Source organism: Planococcus citri, chromosome 3, assembly GCF_950023065.1.
Source record: "Planococcus citri chromosome 3, ihPlaCitr1.1, whole genome shotgun sequence".
Classification (NCBI taxonomy): Eukaryota; Metazoa; Arthropoda; class Insecta; order Hemiptera; family Pseudococcidae; genus Planococcus; species Planococcus citri.
In genome coordinates this window covers 53,126,721-53,146,554 of record NC_088679.1, presented here as the reverse complement: position 1 = coordinate 53,146,554, position 19,834 = coordinate 53,126,721, and the positions used below count along the sequence as shown (strand labels likewise).

At 33.5% G+C, this 19,834-nt stretch overlaps 1 protein-coding gene across 3 annotated transcripts in view; it reads left to right on the top strand.

Moving 5' to 3' along the window:
* LOC135840474 (suppressor of lurcher protein 1-like) overlaps positions 1-19,834 on the top strand; it is a 275,632-nt gene that overhangs the window by 183,419 nt on the left and 72,379 nt on the right. For all 3 annotated transcript variants that reach the window (XM_065357040.1, XM_065357041.1, XM_065357039.1), the window contains one exon: positions 9,098-9,278. In XM_065357040.1, the coding sequence (XP_065213112.1) occupies positions 9,098-9,278 (181 nt within the window). The remainder of the gene's footprint in view (positions 1-9,097; positions 9,279-19,834) is intronic.

Below are 19,834 nucleotides of genomic sequence, written 5' to 3'. Positions count from 1 at the left end.
AATATTTATTGGATGACTAAATTTGCCAGAAAATTTACATCTTATTTCCCCATGTTTGGATTTCCGGAAGTTATCTGACATTCGATGGATTTCACGAAGCTCTATAAAATTGAATTGGATTTTTGGATAATACTGTAATGCCCTGCACAATGCTATGATGGACAATTCATCACGTTTGTTTTTTTTAAAATCTGCATCTGTACTTACTTATTATTGTGTACACTGCAAATCATGTCATCCAGCAGGTGATATTTTGAGAACACAATTTTTTTCAAGTGTCAACATTTTCCCAACTTTCCAATCAGTTCAATCCTCCTACCAGCTCGTTAGAAAACACAAATATAAACATATTTCAACAAGGTTATCGAATGGGATCCCATTCATGAAACCGCCCAACCGTAAAATTCTACTACTTCAGCTTGATCGCCAACTTTTCATTTTTTAGTTTTTTTAATTATTACCCACCGGAGTACGCTCGTAACAGATAACAATTTCCCACAATGAGATATGCCGAATGAAAACCTCGGAAGGCTTTGTTATGCTATACAATTCGGGTTTATATTATTTTCTTTATTTCCACCATAATATCGGATTCAGCATTAAAATGATTTTTATTACTGCTCTTACGCCATAAACAAAACGTGTGCAATTTATTTTTAAATTCTAACGTTCTCCAAAATTATCTGACTGTTTGTTTTATACGTCTATACCAAGAATTTTATGTTTTTAAATAAAATAAAAAAAAAAAACACGTCCCGCGTAAACACTCCTTTCATCTGGAACAGAAAAAATCATCTTATTAACGTTATGTATTTTACATATACTCGTATTAGTTTTTCTGTGTCTGTAATATATATAGGAGATGTATAGCAAGCCTGTGCACTATCCTCTTACGGCTCTTACAAAATCCTCATTATTTTTCCCACTTCATTATTCTACATGTAATATACATGTCAGCAAATTGGCGCATGTTTTTACATAAATCAACTTTAAATTGGCCTGCAATTAGTACAAGTCCTCGAGTTCTGTCTTCAACATGATCCGAAGATATTTTTCCACTTTTTTTCTTCTTTTCAAGAAGTGTGTAAGTATTCGTATTGTGCTGCACAAAAGGACTACTCGTTGATAATACTGATACATGTACTGACAGAGTAGATATGTATTATATGAATAAGAACTTATTGATTTGAAAAATGATGCCGTGATGCTGGTGGCGAGAGGGAAGATTTCTAATTTATATCCTTCTAATCTGATATAAAGTTCTATCTTTTTTTTTCTAGATAGGTAATAATACATTTATTAGGTGGGTAGGTATATGTATTAAGAACGAAAATTAACCCATCGTCCGGAATTCAAACAGAGCGTATCGACGAGAATTTTCTTCTTTTTTTTCGTTTTCTTTCTTCTCGCTGTCATTTTTATTTTTCCTAAAAGGATAAAAAAAAGAAATCCAAAAACAAAGCAACCAAAAATAACGCCGCTTGAAATGATCAAGGAAGCTACGCAATTCTTGAAGTCGATCTGAGAAAAGGCTGCGATGGTAATCTCACCATCACGCTAACTTAATAAAAACGTTCTCGAAAACACCACCGAATAACTACCTAATGTTATTTGGGGCTTAATAGAAAAGCCATTTTAATTTCCACCACAAAAAGAGAGGGAAAAAAACCTGCAGATATTTCACGACTAAAATCCGTCCAAGGAAAAGCTCTCGACCAGCATTCCTAAACGATTACCAAAAACCCTCTATATACGTGAACAGTCTATTGTCTCAATCTGAATTGTAAAAAAAATCCTATAGAAATTCGCTGAACATAGCAACTTTCGGTTTGATACGTCGATTCTTATGCAGCAAATAACCGAACCCATATAGTCTCTCAAAAATTACAGTGTACTTTTTCGTTACCCATGCTAGTAAAATATACCTATAGAAGAGAAAAACCGAAGCCAAGCCAAGCCAAAACATATAAGGCGAATTTTAAGATTATTTTTGGCAACCCTTATTCCTGGCAATCACAAACGTTTTAATAACACTTTCTTTTAGTTTCAAATTATAACGTCCGAGAAAGAGCTCATTCGTCTTTTCTTTTAGTCGAAAAAACGATACATTAAACGCGACAAATGTTCTAAAGTAACAGGAAGCGACAGTTCCCATTTTCATTTTTTTCTCTCTCCTTTCCTTTTTCTGCAACATTTTATACCGTTGTCGCCCTATTGTTATATTTCTTTGTTCGACCGCAATTTACCGTTGTTTTTCATTTTTGATTCTTTTAAATTGTCCTATTATACGGCTAGACAAAAATAGCGCAAAATAGTAGCCATTTTTGATGACATAAGATTTTACTTTTCTTTTTTTTTTAGCCCATTTATATACCTAACGAAAAAATTTACATTTTTATGTTTCCGTCTGTCCCCCAAAAAAACCATTTTCCATACAAAAGTAGGAATGAAAAACATACCTACCTATATTTGAGTATACTTTGCTGCGCCAATATACTGGGTGTAACAAAACAGGTGTAAATTTCATCATTTTTAGCGCTTTATTCGATAGAGCGCAGTTTACACGGTGTAACAAAATGATTCGATTTACGAAACGTGAAAGGTAAAATACCCGGGGACAAATTTTTCTCCGTTTCTGCAGTAGCGAGAAAATTTCGCAAATGGTGAAAACAATTTCGTCGATAATATCGTCGTGGTAACGAGACCCGAGAGTAAAGCTTGCTTAATTGCTGAAACCTTGAAGAATATAAAATTTCGCGACAGCGTCTCGTGCCGCGTCCAAAAAATCACTAGACCAAAATTGCATACACTAAAATGGAGCCATTTCAATTAATTCGTTGCGTCGCTAAATGAAAAGAAGAGTGGAAAAAATTTACGTTGCGAATTATAGTAGTTCAAATAGAAGTGCAAATATTTGGAAAATTAGATTTCCCGTCTAGGAGAGAGGAAAAAAACCACGCCAAAATCCCCAAAAGAATCGGTTAAGTATGCAAAACGACCCTTAGGGAAGTAACCCTTACAAAAGAATTAGGTTGTTCTTCGTTTTGGAATTAGCAAGCGAACCGAACAAGAAAAATGTTCGCTGAAACTTCCACGCACCATAAAACTTTACAACTTTTCACCCGCCAAAAGGGCAACTTTATCGAACTTAAAAACAAAAAGTGTATTCTTCCGCGTTGTAAACCCCGACTACTATTTTTTTTTCCAAAGCAAAATAACTGCAATGCGTTGTTAAGGATTGTATATATATAGTCCATTAAAAGTATATAAATACATAAATATCGAGTTTAATGAAAGCGGAATCGATATCTTAATGGAAAAATTTTTCATATTTCTTTCTTACTTCTTTAAAGCAATCCTAAGTACCAAACAAAAAAGAGCAGAAAATCGCAACGCTGACGGTGCAATAATAACGCACGCTTTTTCTGTGGTCGCTCTTTGATTTCGTGTAATGTTTATTCCTTCTCCGTACTTATTGCTTCCCAGTTCTCACATATACGAGTACACACAATCATAAAGCTGGCTCTTGTTTAAAAGAAACACCGGAATTAATGTTTTACGAGTAGAACTTGCTTGCTAGTTGAGTTGGGCATTTTTTTCCTTCGTCTTTTTATAGTATGGGGTATTTGTTGTGTCTCGCAAGTTTCACCTAAGTATATTCCAACTCGTATTTGAGGTAATAACAAATGCTTTCTTGATCCATGCATAAACCGCTGTTCGCTTTTTGGTGTAAAGTTTTATTCGACGAGAATTCTTTATATGCACTTAGCATACGTGTGAGTATGTAATGCACACGATATTGCTCTGAATCATACATGAACTTTACCGCGAAGAACATCTGAAATATCGTAAGTTTGTAGACAATGTTTACTACGTAAATTATCTTATACCAATGCATTGAAACAATAACAATCTAAATAATCTTTTAGATTTTAGACTAAAAAGACGAACGATTACATAAGACATTCACACACACTCCCCCCCCCCCTATTCAAATAACTTTCGTTTTTAAGTCTCAAATTTTCACCTACTTACAAATTCGTGTAAGATGAATAAAAACGAACAGTATTTTTAATAATTTCCATTTCAGTAGGTCCTACGTGGACGCTTAATAGAATCTTGAGAACTTAAAAATTTTTCAACTCTTCAAAGATGAATTCTAATTACACTAACGAGGGAAGTATCCTGACACCAACATTTTCCAGCCGGACATAGAGGAATCGAAAGCGGATCTCAAAATACACCAGTAGTAAAAATGTCAGGTGCTGAAATTCATTTTTCGGTTTTTGGCAAATTCTCAGATTTTCAAATTTTGTCCATTTCTATATAAAAAAAAAAATGATCAAATTGACATAAAAAGCTGAAATTTGGTTTGTAACCTATTTTCGACCTCCCAAGTCGATTGGTGGTGGTTTCGAATCGTTCTGAAGACTACAGTGGATTTTCGGATTTTCCAATTTTTGGAAAACTCCTATTACTCTTCAGATAGATTTAGGCTCACATTTTCAAAATCGTTAGTGACGGTTGGAATCCAACATTTTCAAATTTTCACATTCTTTTTCAAAAATAATCGCTGGAAAAAATGTTGGATTTGAACCAGCACAAGAAAAGTCATTCTCCATTAGTAAGTAATTAAAAATAACTATCTGGAACTTCTATCAAAATACCTATCCTGAATTCAACCTCTGTTTCACTGATGGATCAAAAATACCAAATCATCATTCTGGATAAGTATGCATACTCTATAAGTGGTGCAATTTCAAATTTCAAACTCCCAAACTGTTTATCTATTTACTGTACTGAACTCACTGCTATCCTATCTATGATTGCCTCTGTGATATACTCACCTCTGAACCAGATAACAAACATTTTTTGATCCAGAGTGATTCCTTAAGTTCATTGATTTCTATACAAAACCTGTTTTCTGATCACCCTATAGTTCAAAATATTCTTAAAAAACTATTTGAGCTACAAAATTCCCACTTTATTATTCAGTTTATGTATGTTCCCAGCCACATTGGAATCACTGGAAACGAAATGGTTGATACTTATGCAAAATCTGCAACTGCTCTCCCCCCCCCCCCCACCATCACCACAGCTGACAACATCAAATCTTTTCTCACTCAAAATATATACATGAATTGGCAAAATTTCTGGTCCCAACAAACAGCCAACAAGCTCTTTCAACATAAAAAATCAGTTCGATCATCCTTGGAAAAACCTCTCTTACTTAATAAATAGACCTGAAGAAGTTATCTTGACAAGACTGAGAATTGGACACACCAAAATCACACATAACCATCTTTACCTAAAAGCCCCTAAGCCCTCGTGTCAATTTTGCTCATCTGAATCCATATCTGTTCAACACCTACTGAGATCGATTATCTCTTCAAATAGATGAAAACTCTCTCTACATTCCTGACAGCCCTTCCGAAATAGAAAAATTTATTACTCTTGTTAAAAAACACAACCTGACAAATTCAATATAATCTGACGTAGGGTGTAATAATCTAGTAATTATAAACACCCAAAAAAAAACAAAAAAAATATTTTGGAAATATGTGCCTAAATCGATCGAAATGGTCACAATGATGGTAAATTTGAGATATAGATGCTCAATTTCATTTTCATTCTACATATGTACAGCGTTTTTTTTCGAAAACTTGAGCATCCGAAAACCTACTGGATGCTTCAGAATGGTTTGAAACTACATTCACCAAACGACTCTGTCGGTCAGAAATAGAGTACAAACCAAATTTCATTAAATATTAACGCAGTTTAATTTTATATTCATTTATTTTTTTGCATTACCAGCAACATGAACGAATTACAAACTTTCAAAAAAATTTCGAGATCTCAAATAACCCGCAATTCTCCAAATCTGAATATAATTTTCAGATTTCACATTAGGTACCTAAAAATTTCAAGATTCCAAATCAGATTTCAAATTGCCTACAAATTATGAAATGTACGAGTATCAATTTTCTGATTTGTGATTCGCAAAATTTCAAATTAATTTCGAATTTCGCATTGTCTGTTAAAAACATAGAATTTCTAATTAATTTCAGATGTTTCACCATCTCAAAACTACACAATTTTTAATTGATTTCGGATTTTGCATTTCCTTTAAACTATACATAAACATATGTACTAGGTAAATTTCAAATGCATTTAGAACTTCACATTACTGCCAAGCAGGGAAATTTCAATATTTCATATCACCCACAAACTACAAAATTTCAAATTAATTTCGGATCTCGTAGGTATCACCTCTAAATTATGAAATTTTAAATTAATTTTGGAATTTGCATTTCCATTCATTCCCCAAAATTTCAATTTATTTTGAAGAAATTTTAAATTAATTTCGGATTTTTGCACTTTCTATAACCATAAATTTTTGATTCAATTTTGGATCTTACATTTCCTTAAAACTGCGGTGAAATTTCACATTAATTTTTGACTTTGCATAAACCTCGAAACTGCAAAATTAGAATTAAAGGGTTCTGTGTTTACGTCTCGATCAAACTATAAATATTTAAATTGAAGTTTGAGTACGAAATTGAAAATTAATTTTACATTTTGCATCACTTCCAAACTGCACAATTTCAATTTAATTTCGGGTCTCGCATCACCTTCTTCAAATTATAAAATGTGTTGATTTCGGACTTCGCATCGCTGCCTTCCAAACTACAAAATCTCATTTCAGTTTTCGATTTCACATTGGAAAGGTACCTCTAAAATAGTTACAACTGTCCTTGTGCAATTTTAAAATAATTTTTGACTCCGCATCGCCTCCAAGCCCAAGTTTTAATTTCTCATCACGTACAAATTGGAAAATTTCTAAATTATCTCCAAACTGCAAAATTTCAATTTCTGTTTCGAATTTTTCATGGCCTCAAAAATTTCAAATTGATTTCACACTTCACATTATCTCCAACTACAAAATTCCAAATAAATTTCGAATTTCATATCACCTCTGAAGTGTGAAGGGTTAAACTACAAAATTTCAATTTATTTTGGATTTCAAATTACATATCACCAAACTAAAAAATTTTAAAATAGTTTCAGATTTCACATCACCTCTTAACAGTAAAATTTTTAGTCAATTTTGAAGTTTGCATGCTCTCATTAAACTTACAAAATTTAAATCAAAATTTAGATTTCGCGATATTTACCTCATCCGAACTAGAAAATTTTAATTTGTGTTTTGCGTTACCTGCAAATTACAAAATTTCAAGTTAATTTCGGATTTTGCATATTCATGTGTAAATTTGAAAAAAAAAAAATAGTCAATAATTTTCAAACGCATACCTTATTGTGCTATGTAAAAATGTTATACGTGATGCAGATAAGTTCTCACAATTGAAGAAATATCGGAGTGAAAACTAAAGAAAAGTCTCCCCATTAAAACCCATAAAATAATTAGAAAGTTAATTTGAAATATATTATTTTACAAGCGAAATATTATAGTGTAAAAATGGCGGTATAATTTCATAACGCAAGCTGAATAATTACTTCAAGCAGAGCGCGTAATTTTTTGCTACCTAAGTAACAAAAAAAATTACTATTTAGTTATACTCGCCGCAAATAAGAGTTGAAAATATAAGCGTAACATTTTTACGTCAAAATTTTATGAACGTTTATGGCATCACAGCTAAGAGCACCTTTCCCGTGTAACTGCGCGTAAGAAGAAAAAAAAAAGTGCCATAAATTGTGCTCAGCTGACCCAGCTGAACGTTTAATAAACTAAATCAAGTCGTAAAACTCGCGAGCATTATTAATCGATGTTGGTTTTATTAAAAGATGATATTTATGAGCATGCGGATGACAGTTAGGCTGCAAAAATGCCAAAAAATATTTAGGTAAAACTATACCAAAATAATACAATTACTTATTCCTGCAATGTACCTTGTTGTACCTGTTAGGGTGAAATTTCATTACATTGTTCGAGAAAATATTTAACAATTTCCAAGTGAAAATCTTTATAGAATGTTGTTGTTAATTACGTAAAGTCGAGTTGAAGTGTTGTTTTTAAGTGACAGCGAAAATTTCACCAAGGTCTAGTATTCAAAACAAATTAATCAACATTCTTAGTTTAATCTGTTGGTTTGCAAAACTTTTGAAATACGAACTGACGTAAATTTCATCGAATGAAATATTTTTTGTGTTGCAAACTTTTTTAATATTTCTTTCTCGAACGAGAGAAGTTTGTTTCGAGTACAAATTTTTTCCCTTGTTTGGTACACGTCGGCTGAATGTGGTTCGATAATGAAAAAAAAAAAAAATACGTATATGCTGGTATTGTGAATAAAGAATTAATTAATTCGAAAGAAAGGGTGGGGAAAAGTCGTCCTTTGATGACGATATTAATTACGATAAGCCTGCTTGTTTATGAAGTAGGTAGGTAGATGTTCTATACATATAGGTACCTATTTTTCTATGCATCCACTTTCGTACGTACGTACAACCTACGTGAAAAAAAAACTTTGATTATTTTTCACGTGTGAATTAAAATCAAGTTATGTCGAAGATGAACTAGGTATATTTATTCGTTCGTATTGTCGAAAGGTTTTTTATACCAGCTATACGATATTTATCATATGGCAGCTTTTCAGCTCATTTTTGACGAATAAAAATTGAACTCCTAGGGGAATCAAAGATAGTAAATCGTCGGGTATAGTAATTTTTTATTCTAAATAAACATTCTCTCGGGAGAAGGCATTTCATCCGAAAGTTTATACGTAATAAAATAAAGCACGAATATTTGTATCCGGAAAATATACCCATATGGTATTCGCGATGACTTCTTCCTAAGGCGATGAATTTTTTCACAAATTTTCGCGTACGTAAGGTATGTTTTTCTTCTCCATATTATACTGCGCTAGAACCCTGTCCGAAAACTATTTCGGAGCGAGAACGAAAAAATAAGACAAAATTCGATATTTGTTTCTACAATTTGACTAAAACCATGCGGATTATTCTGCGAAAAGGCCTCGTTTATACCTTCTGTTTTTTTATCCGAACGCGGATCCGAATTATAATAAAAATGAAATAAAAATAAAACAGTTGTATTACATTTTGCGCGTTTTTTTCTCAGGTTGCGAATGCTTAACGTATACGAAAACATTCGGTAAAGAATTTGGAACATTCAACAGCCCAGATTATCCGTACCCGTATCCTCCTTCGATCGACTGTTTACTTTATACCTTTGTCGCCGATGCTAAAGAAATTGTCGAAATAACGTTCAAGGATTTCAACGTACATAAAGCCAATTCTAGGTAAGTAACTTCCTAAATATGATATATATTTTTAATGTGAATATATCTCGACGTGACGATGGTAAAAGTTATAAATTCTTTTCGTATAAATTATTATTTTTCCCCTCAAAAAAATTCGTGTTAACGTGCGATGTTGTCGTCGTTATATACTTACCTACGTTTAAAATGAAAAGTAAATATTTTCCCACCAAAGCGAGGTATATAGGTATGAATATTTTAGATAATTTTTCTCTTCGTAACATTAAAATTTCGAACGCGTTAAGTGGGTACAAAGTGCGTTATTATTGGATTAATTTCGTGTCAAGAAAGGCGAAAAATATAATGTGTTTATTAATTTGAAAAATGAAACCAAAAGGTCGACAGTAGTAAAAGGAACGAATAATCTGAAATGAGCAGCTTTTAATCACTGACTCGACTAATAAGCGAGAGGACTAACGCACAAAACATATCATTACGGTAATAATTATCAACCCTAGATATGCTGTAAATGAACGCGGATGCACTTGACGAAATATTTATTTGCGCATTGATCAACGAAATTTGTAATTTTCTGACAAGCGATGAGAAGTGGTATGCGAAAACCTTTTTAATTGTGTTGTTAAACGTTTGAAATATTAACATGGGTTTTTGGGTGTATTCGTGTTCTCGTCGCTATTTCGTGGTGTAATTTTTCGTCCGCGACTAAAGTTTGGATGAAGAGTAATGGTTTAGGGGTGCTTATTGTTTCGCACTTTTATGCTTACCGGTGCCTGCCTACCTTTTAGTATGAAAGAATCGAGTGAGCTGTGAATTCCTGGCGGATTGAATGCGAGGGGATTTTCTTTGATGAATTATGATTTTTCATTATAGCTAGTATGCTTGATTTTGTTTTATTGAAACTAGGTAATCGTGATCTGTGATTGAAATAACAGTATGTGCCTATTATAATATAGATAAATTATCTGAATGGTTCGCCCATTGAGGAACCAACGGTGATTTAAATTTTTTTAGAGTGCTTCAAAGCGCACAAATTAATGGGAAAATAAGATTACCAGAATAAATTGCTCACATTTGAATCACGAATTATATTTAGAGGATCAATTTTGACGTAAGTAAGCCTCTATTTGTAAAAATCGAGTACTTTTTGGGATTTTTTTTTTGATAAATGTACAATTTGGCAGCTACGATAAATTCCAGCGAGGGAACCTCTCAAGGCGTGTGCCTCCGATTTGAATGGAATCGTGATTTTTGGGAAAAACATGATTTGGAACCCTCGAGCAGAATTTCAGCTGCCTAACTAAGTTGATTTTTTGGTTTTTAACAAGTTGTTGAAAAACCAAAATCGATTTTTTTTGAACAGAAATAAGTATAGGATAGGTACGATTTATTCAGTAAAAATTGTGAAAATTGATCCTGAAAATGACACATCAACTAGCTCTCAAACTGAATTCCGTCATGTCCGACCATGCTGGAGCCTCCAACACGATTTTTGAGTTTTCCAGAATTTCTCCAGAAGGTGCAAAAATTGATTTGGGTCGATATAAATCGAGTTGTGGGTCATTCTAATATCCGGATTTTTTGAGAAATTTATGAGTTCTGGAGAAATCTATAATCACGCTGAAAGCTCCAGAAGGGCTCGAAATGGTGAAATGGGAGGGAGGCACAATTTACACTTATTCGTGCAAATTTCAAGAGTTTTCCTACGGAGAGAGACATTTTGATTTTTTTGAATATTTATCCTTATGAAGAATAAATATGCTGATCAAAAAAACACAGTCAATAAGTTTCCGCCCGGAAATTGGCTCGAATGTAGATGAGCTCATTGAACAAGTTTAGAATAGGACACAAACTTGATTTCTAGCTGCTCAAATCAATTTTAATGCCTTCTGGAGAAATTTTAAAAATCTGGAGAAAATCGAAAATTTTGTTGGAGGCTTTATTACGTCTCAAAACCGGTGAGATTCGATGTGAAGAGTTGATAGGTACTTATCAGTAGGGCTCAAAATGTTGATGTTGGGGGGGGGGGGAGGAGGGGAACACAAGATACATTTTTTAATGCAAATTTCAAAAATTTTCCTACGGAGAGAAAGTTTTGATTTTTTAAAATGTAGTTATAGAGTTACTTACATACATTTTTTAAAAAAAACATAGGTAGATTGATTGCTAAAAATGGTCAATTTTGCAGGATTTTCAAAAAATCACTAAAGATTTAACAATCAATTTGAGTGGCTGAAATTTTGGTTATGAGGGTTGCTTTTTGGTCGTATTCTAATACTTAATTAACACATTTTTAGACCCACTTTTGTCACGAGAAAAAGTGCATTTTAAGATTGGTCATAAAAAAATTCCATAAAATCTCTAAAATGTACAATTGAGCAGCTATTCAACTCCAAGAATTGCATATTTTGAGATTTAATGGTATTTTTTGCAACTCTCGGGATGTTTTTCTTGTTATAGTCATATTCTCGTGTGTTGAAGGCTTTTTTCGAGATGAACAACAAAAAGTGTTCCTATTTTCAGACATTTTATGTACCTAGTACCTATAACATTTTTAAAACATAATGGGCTCTAAAAATAACTTACCTACTATATTTTTTTCTGCATTTATATCAAAATAGGACCTATAAACGTGATTATAATTCAAAAATAATATAGGGATGGGCTGCGGTTTTCTAGCATACCTAATAAACGAACCATTTGGACAATTTCAAAAAATTCAAAACCTGTGAAAATCCCGTTTGAACGGCAAAAATTGCTTCCTCTGGTAAAAACCCAAAATTTTAATTTAAAAAAAAAAGCGAAATTCCCTTTTATCTACCTCTCAGCTAGATTATTATTCACTCTACCTACTTGCATTCTTTTCATCATAATTAACACTTCGACGCTCGCTATCGTTGACCAAAATAATGTGTTTATTATTAACTGATAGTGCGGTTGTAATTAATAATATAAATCTGAACGTAATTTATCTGAAAATTTGCATATTTACCGCGACAATTGAATACGCAAGAATGAAAAATGTCGGCGTTAAAAAAAAAGAATATATTATTACCCGTGTAACCGCGAGCTTTGTAAACTTTACAGCAGCTAGAATGTTGAAAATTTTCAAACAGAATTCCAAATATTTCATCAACAAACTTTTGCATTACCTAAATGTAAGTTATTATTTGTTTCACAATTGATATAGAGCAATTTTGAAATTTTGTTCGTTATCGTATATAAAATTGCGAGTATATAGCGGATTTGTCATTTACATAAAAGGTTTATCGTTTAGCTATAATTTAGCCTGATGTTTCAAACAATCGTTACAACTTTTACACTTTAATTACGTCAATGTAAAACGGAATAACTAATGAATGAAACACATACCCTTGAATTCAGCGCATATAAAACCTGTAATGGTACCTACCTACTACAACAGAAACTTCACACGTAAATCAGATATACCTACGTTTAACTACCCTAAAGATGAAAACAAAAAAATAGAAAGAAATAAAGGTAGAAAAACACATTAGAAAACGCTCGTAATTTACCCGCTAAGTTATTTAACAGATGGTCGTCGACGAGTAAACAAAATAAAGACATTTTTTTTTTCAAAAACTTCACCACCAAGTTTTTAAACAAGTTACATCAAACGTAACTTCAAACTTTCATCATTTAGAAATGAGGTCCTTTATGGACGCCAACGTAAACTACTAAATGCATTAGAATGCGAAAAAAAATTCAAATTACCTTTTTTATGCAACGATTTGCCGCACCACCGCCTTGCTGTTGGTCGTAAGTACGTACATTCTTCTTAGTCTCTACATTCACGTGCGTAGGTACATACAATGAAATCGCGAATTAAGTAATCATAAAAAAAGAATCTCTCAACGAGTCGTTTTATAAATTAAAAAAATTTACATATTTTTATCCTATGCAAATGTACGAATAGGTATATCTAGCCTTTGTAATTTTCTATGTACGAGTATTTACGACCCAATGTAAACATTTTCATGTTTTCATACACATACGAGTACGTACTATATGGGTAAGTATCGTATTCTAGAATCAATACGTTTCCGTATATGGCAGGGTCATCATATAAATTTTATTCAATTACAAAAAAAAAAACCTCACGTTACATCGAAAATTTCCTCCGGGTTTTAACGCAAAATAAAAGAGGTTCCCTACGTTCAAAATATGGTACCATATCATATTATAAATCATGTAGGTATAGTTATACATGCTATGTATAGATATTTAGGAAATGGAAGTTTAAAAATCTGGCTTAAATCAATTCGCGCGTTAAGGCTTTGCAGTGATTTAAGGCTTACTTGATTTGTTTTCATTTCACTGTTTTTATGTGCATACAAGAACATATTACCTACCCTTTGGGTGATAGGGAAGCAGTAATGATCAGACTGGGTCAGATCAAAAATGAATCTGACCGTATTCGGGTGTCAGGAGATGAAAAATTCGACCGTTGGAGTTCGAATTCGAGTGGTCGGTGGCGACAAAATACAGACATATCGGACCAAATCTGGGAGTCAGGCTGCGGAAGATCTTGGCTTAGAGCTCAGGCGTGGTTCGGATCAGACTGAAGACATGGTGTGGATGATCACAGATCAAAGTTAGTTACCTTGGTGAACCAGACAAGTGGATAGACGATCTTAAAAGGCCTGACATACAGACAGACGACCCTGAGAGATTAGACAGACAAGTCGATAACCTTAAGAAGCCAGAAAGGCAGACCGACTGCAAAACAGGTTCCGGAAGTAGCAATCGCCCAATCACACATTTTTTTTTTTTTGAAAAATGTGTGGCCTGCAAATACATTTATCTTTATTGATGTCAAAAGTGACCTTCAAAACACCACAGCAGTTGAAATATGACCAAAATTGAATATTTTTTGAATTACAGCTGCTCACAATTCTTTTGGTCGCTTACCTAACCCAAATTATTCTCCATACTGATAGTCTATCACAGAGGGGCGAAGCTGAGTTGAGGATGCATCCAAAAATTAGATGGAGCCTTCAGCACGATTTTTGATTCCTCCAGAAGGCGTGGAAATCAAATTAGACTGCTTAAAATCAAGTTGTGGCTTATTCTCGATCTGTTTAAAGGACTCGCCCTCATTCGAGCAAATTTCCAAGTACATAGACACCTCGAGAGCGCTTTTTTACCAGCATTCTTCAGTGGAAATTGGCTCAAGCAATAAATTCTTCAAAATACATTAGTTCGATAATAAACCACAATTTCATTTTTAGTAGCCAAAATTAATTTCCCTGCCTTTTGCAGGAAATTTTAAAAATTCTAGAGAAATCAAAAATCGCACAGTAGGCTCCGGAATGATTGAAAATAAGGCTTTTGACGTATTGCGGGTTGCATATCGGTTTGCCTGAACTTTATCGGTTTGGTGGGCATTCTTATCAGTGAGTATCAAAATTTCATATTTTGAGCAATTTTCACAAGATGTTTTTGAAATTTATAGCTTTTATTTAGTTTTCCCTTCAATTTTAAACACTGTTAAATCCTGTGATGGAAAAAGATCCCCTCTTTGTCGAGGTTCAAAGACGTTTTATCAACTTCTTTAAAATTCGACGAAGAGAGGATATTTTTCTATTACAGGGTTTAACAGTGTTTAAAATTGAAGAAAAAACTAAACGAAAGCTATACATTTCAAAAACACCTTGTGAAAATTGCTCAAAATATGAAATTTTGATACTCACTGATAAGAATGCCCACCAAACCGATAAAGTTCAGGCAAACCGATATGCAACCCGCAATACGTCAAAAGCCTTATGGCGATATTCAGTTTGTGGGAATTGCTACTACCTACTTTGAAGATGATCTCCATCATATTTTTTACTAAGTAATTAAATATGAATTTTCATTTGTTTTTTTTTTTCTAAAAAGCGTACTTAAATTGCTGAAAATGGTCCATTTTTAATTTTGAAAAAATTGCAAAATAAAGGGCAGCTGAAATGATTTTTACTGTGGGGGACTTCACACCTCCTCTTCACCCCATTTCAGTAAAAAAAATATTCTCATACTCATCAACTGTAAATCAAATTTGAGCATTCACAGTGGAAGAATACTCTACTTAACACTATCAAAGTTCTAATTTTTGAATAAATTAAAAAAAATAAATATTCTCAAACAAATAGTTGACTAGATTTAATTTTTTTGCTGCAGGAAATTAATTTGTTTGAGGTAAAATGTCCAATTTTGAACAACTGTCATCAAATTTTTCAGTTTGGTGGTGATGTGATTCGAAATTTTCGTCGTCGTCGTCGTGGTTCCTTGTCCTTTACAGGACATTGGAAATCGCATTAATGTGGCACCCTTACAGGGTGAGGTGAATGCCTATTGCCACTGCGATTATTCTGGGGAATCGACGTTGTTTCGAGCTTCCACTAGTAGTTTCCCGTTGCTTTCTAGTGACATCTACACAAGCACCTTGGAGCTAGCCGGGTAGTTTAGAGACCCTGAGCTCCTCAGTGTTGACCTCTATAGACGCTCGAACCAGTTTCAGCTTTTTGATTCTGCTAACAGATGGCGTGCATTATCTGTTAGCTCGGCTAAACTGGTAGTCCCCCGGTACTTGGCGTGTAATGTTGATAATTGCATGAAAGATTTTTTAATTACACACACAAGCTTGCCTCTGTAGCTGGGTTTGAACCGGGTACCTCGTGAATGGAGGTCCGCGGCTCTACCTACTACACCACCGAGGGACTCGAAATTTTACATTCAACAATATTATTCTTTTTTTTTTGTCATTCAATGTAAGTAATTATACTTAGTCTTTGTCAAAAGTTGGTATTATTTGAAATTATCGGTTTCAATTTGCAAAATAATCAGTAATCACACAACTTGAAACAACCAATGAACACGCACAGATTTGTTAATCCTAGGTTAACCTCCAAAAATTGAGGAGTCAAGTAAAACCTGGTTTAAGCTGTAAAAAAAGTTTAATCGTCCATTGCGCTACACTGCATTTTAGTTAAACCACAGTTAACGAATGTACAACTCTGGTTTAAATCTGCATTGTGCTACTGTCCTGAGAGTCCTTGCTTCTTACCAGAGTTGAAAACAGTACTCGCTACCAGCAGGTAACTACTGTACCTGTACTGTAAATTCCCACTGCTTGCTAGTAGCTGGTAGTGACTAGTGAGTTGAAAAAGTTTCACACTGTTTCACATCATAGCTGGTAGCATGTTGTATGCATAGGGCCTGTATCAGCATGACGTCATCATTGCCAACAATCACTGTCAAACCTCAATCACACACACCTACGAGTACAACAGGTGCCAAAATGTAACTCCTCCCACTTACAATTACACACTGTCAAGTTTTGGGGTGCGTGCGCAGACCAAGTGCGAAAACAATTGTGTTGTGCCTGCTATACACTACTATCCATTACCCAAATCAACTCAGTACCTTTGACTATATATACATGGACTGCTATCTCATATGGAGATTGAAGGGAATCGTGAAGCCAAAGCAATAGAGGTACTAGATCAGGACATGGGTTCATCTGAGCATGCGCGAGATTTCGTTGCAACGAGCGTTGCGGTTGTTGGAACGTGGGAGGGTGTTCGTTGCTGCGAGGTTTACGGTGATTGGAAGGTAGGAGAGTGGTTCGGATTCCTGCGCGCGCATGAAAATTTTCGATGCTTCCAATCTAGTGCCTCTATTACTTCGGCTTCACCGGCGAAGTGGAAGATAGCAGTCCATGTATATATAGTCAAAGCTCAGTACCAGGTACTAGTGGGTTAACTAGTATTTTACCCAGATACCAGTTAGCGGGTAGCATAACCATTTTCAGCTCTGCTTCCTACAAAACTCGCAAATTCGCTGTGAGTTAGAAATAAAAATCATCAAAGAATACATCACAAAAACTACTTATACGGTAAATGCAGCTTATTATGATGGGTAATATTATAAATATACAAGTTGCTTAATGTTATTAAAATCGTTCAGTCCCAATCTTGTATACAAGCAACTTATTACATAGAAATCCCATCAGTTATTGTGATTGGAGCATCGGATAATGTTATAATTTTTACCTGATTTAATGAGTTTTTCCCATTTTTATATAATTTTAAATATTAACCCTTTTTCACCCTGTTTTTGCCTAATTTTTCTGAAATTTCAGACTTTTTTCTGATTGACATCATTTTTAATACTAACCTACTTTTTTAGTAACTTTTTGAAATTTAAACCTATTTTTAACCCTTTTTCTCATAATTTTTGCAAAATTTTAGTTCAATGACTACATAGGTATTTAGTAAAAAACTAATCATGTAAAAATTTTTAACAAAAAAAAATCCTTTTTTTCAATCGGTTTTTGTTACAATTTTTTTCAATCGGTTTTTGTTACAAGTTGCTTTATGTTATTAAATTGGGCTGGGACAAACGTTATAACATTAAGCGGCTTTAAGAACGAAAAATCGTCAGAAAATAAATTATTGTTTGATTAAAACATCCCCGGAAAATTTCTTTTTAGCTAGGAAATTTTTGACCTTTCAACGAGTTGTGTGGAAAGGGGATGGAATGAAATCTTTATAAAACAGTTTTAGGTCTCTTAATAAAATTTACTTACATTCAATTTTTGAAGAAAAAAAAAAAGTTCCAAGAAAATCATTAGATGTGTACTGTTTCTTACCAATGGGTCGAATTTTTCTTCAAAAAGTTTCATATTTCGTAATTTATAAGCATTATAAAGTTAAGTAGACGCACCAACCACTGCCCAGCTGGCCCTTCACACGCGACTAATTAATAAGCGAACGCGTGTCAAACAAAAAGGTCCAGAAATTGCGATTCGCGTAGGTATGTATACTATACGAGTATAACGTGTTTGGGTGGCGTTTATAATAGAAAAGTATTTTGTGGTAGTTTCTATATTCGTTGAACGTAATTTAATTATGAAATACATTAGCATAACCCTTGCCATATTTTATTATCATATGGAACTATCTTCGTATTTATACGATGCGAAATTAATGTTAATTACCTGCAAGCGAAATGGATTTTAACACGGCTTTATTGGTAATCTGGTGTACTTTTGCGGGTTTTCTTGACCACTTGGCAGTCGCGTTAAATTTTATATATTTTTCGTCGGTCTGCATAAAACTCGATTTAAAGGTACAGTACACGTCAGGCTCGAGGTTCACGTACCTGCGTATACTACGAGTATACACCGGGCCATCGTAGACTATGAATTTTTAATGGTTATGAAAAATTTACAAGCTTGCTAGATACCAGGTGGGAATCGCGGTGTATTAGATTTTATATTACAACGTGGTCGTGTGAGATTAAAATTTCATTCATTTTTTTCACTCTCCATCTTTCTCCTTGAATTATTTCATTAGGTACAAAAAAATCAATGATTTATGATGAGATTAATTTCTTGTAACACTTCTCATTAGATGCTTCACTTTTTAAATAAACAATCAAATAATTATGTATTGTGAAGATGTCGCAAAAATTAAGTAGTAAGTTCGAGTATATTTTTAAAACTTTCTCGTGCCACCGTTTTGTTTTTCTGTGTAGGAGTTACGAGTAATTGAGTTATTACATTTCAACTACAATTAATGTAGATAGTACGTAAGTAGGTAATTACATTATTGATAAATAAAATTGAAAAAAAAAATGGAAAATCATTTAACCTAATCCAATTTTTTGTGAGAGGAAAAAAGCAAAAAAGAAAGTCGTAATTGGATATCAAAAGAAACTGGCCAGGTCAGAAATTGCCTAGAAAATATAATTATAATTTTAAAAGAAAACGAACGCTTGAATTTCTTGAAGCGAACGAGTAATTTATTGCAGCGAGGTTTTTCAAGTGCCACGTCTTCATTATTACGCCTAATTTACGATCCACTACCACTAGACTTTACAGTTCTACTCGAAAGTTGGATATCGAATCAGAGGGTGAAATATTTCACCAATTGGTCGGTTGATTTTCCGTCACACGCACTGGTTGTTCTAAAAAAAGAGAGAAAAAAGAAAACGAGCTGTTTTGGCGGAAAAAAATTGGCGTAAAAATTCATCGTATTATCCTTTTCAAATCATATCATTAGGCGAGTAAAATATTAGTATTTCGTAGAGGAAAAAATACGACGAATTTTCGATGATAAATTCAACGAATGTAACTATAGGCATTATAGTTTATGATGATGCTTGAAAACATAATAATATGGCATATGAAAACTTGATGAACGTTTAAACTGCTCAAAAACATGATTTATGTGATTGAAAAATAATTTTGATTTGGAATGTAGAATTGCTGATAACTTGCGGCAATCTGAATATTTGTATCTACTTAATTACTTATTACGACTACATAGGTTGAAAATGCACAAAATGTAAAAATATCCTGGGAATTATTTCACGAATGAGACCTGATGTGATGTTGGCATTTAGTTTTCAATTATTAACATGGTAGTGATGGAAGTGGAACATATTATATGTATTTTTAAGGTACCTACAGTTGGTTCATTGCTCATTTAATCGAACGCAGTCCAATAATTCATTTTTCCTACTCTAGGTACCTACCTACATACAATTCAATACAGCAAAACGGAAACATAGGT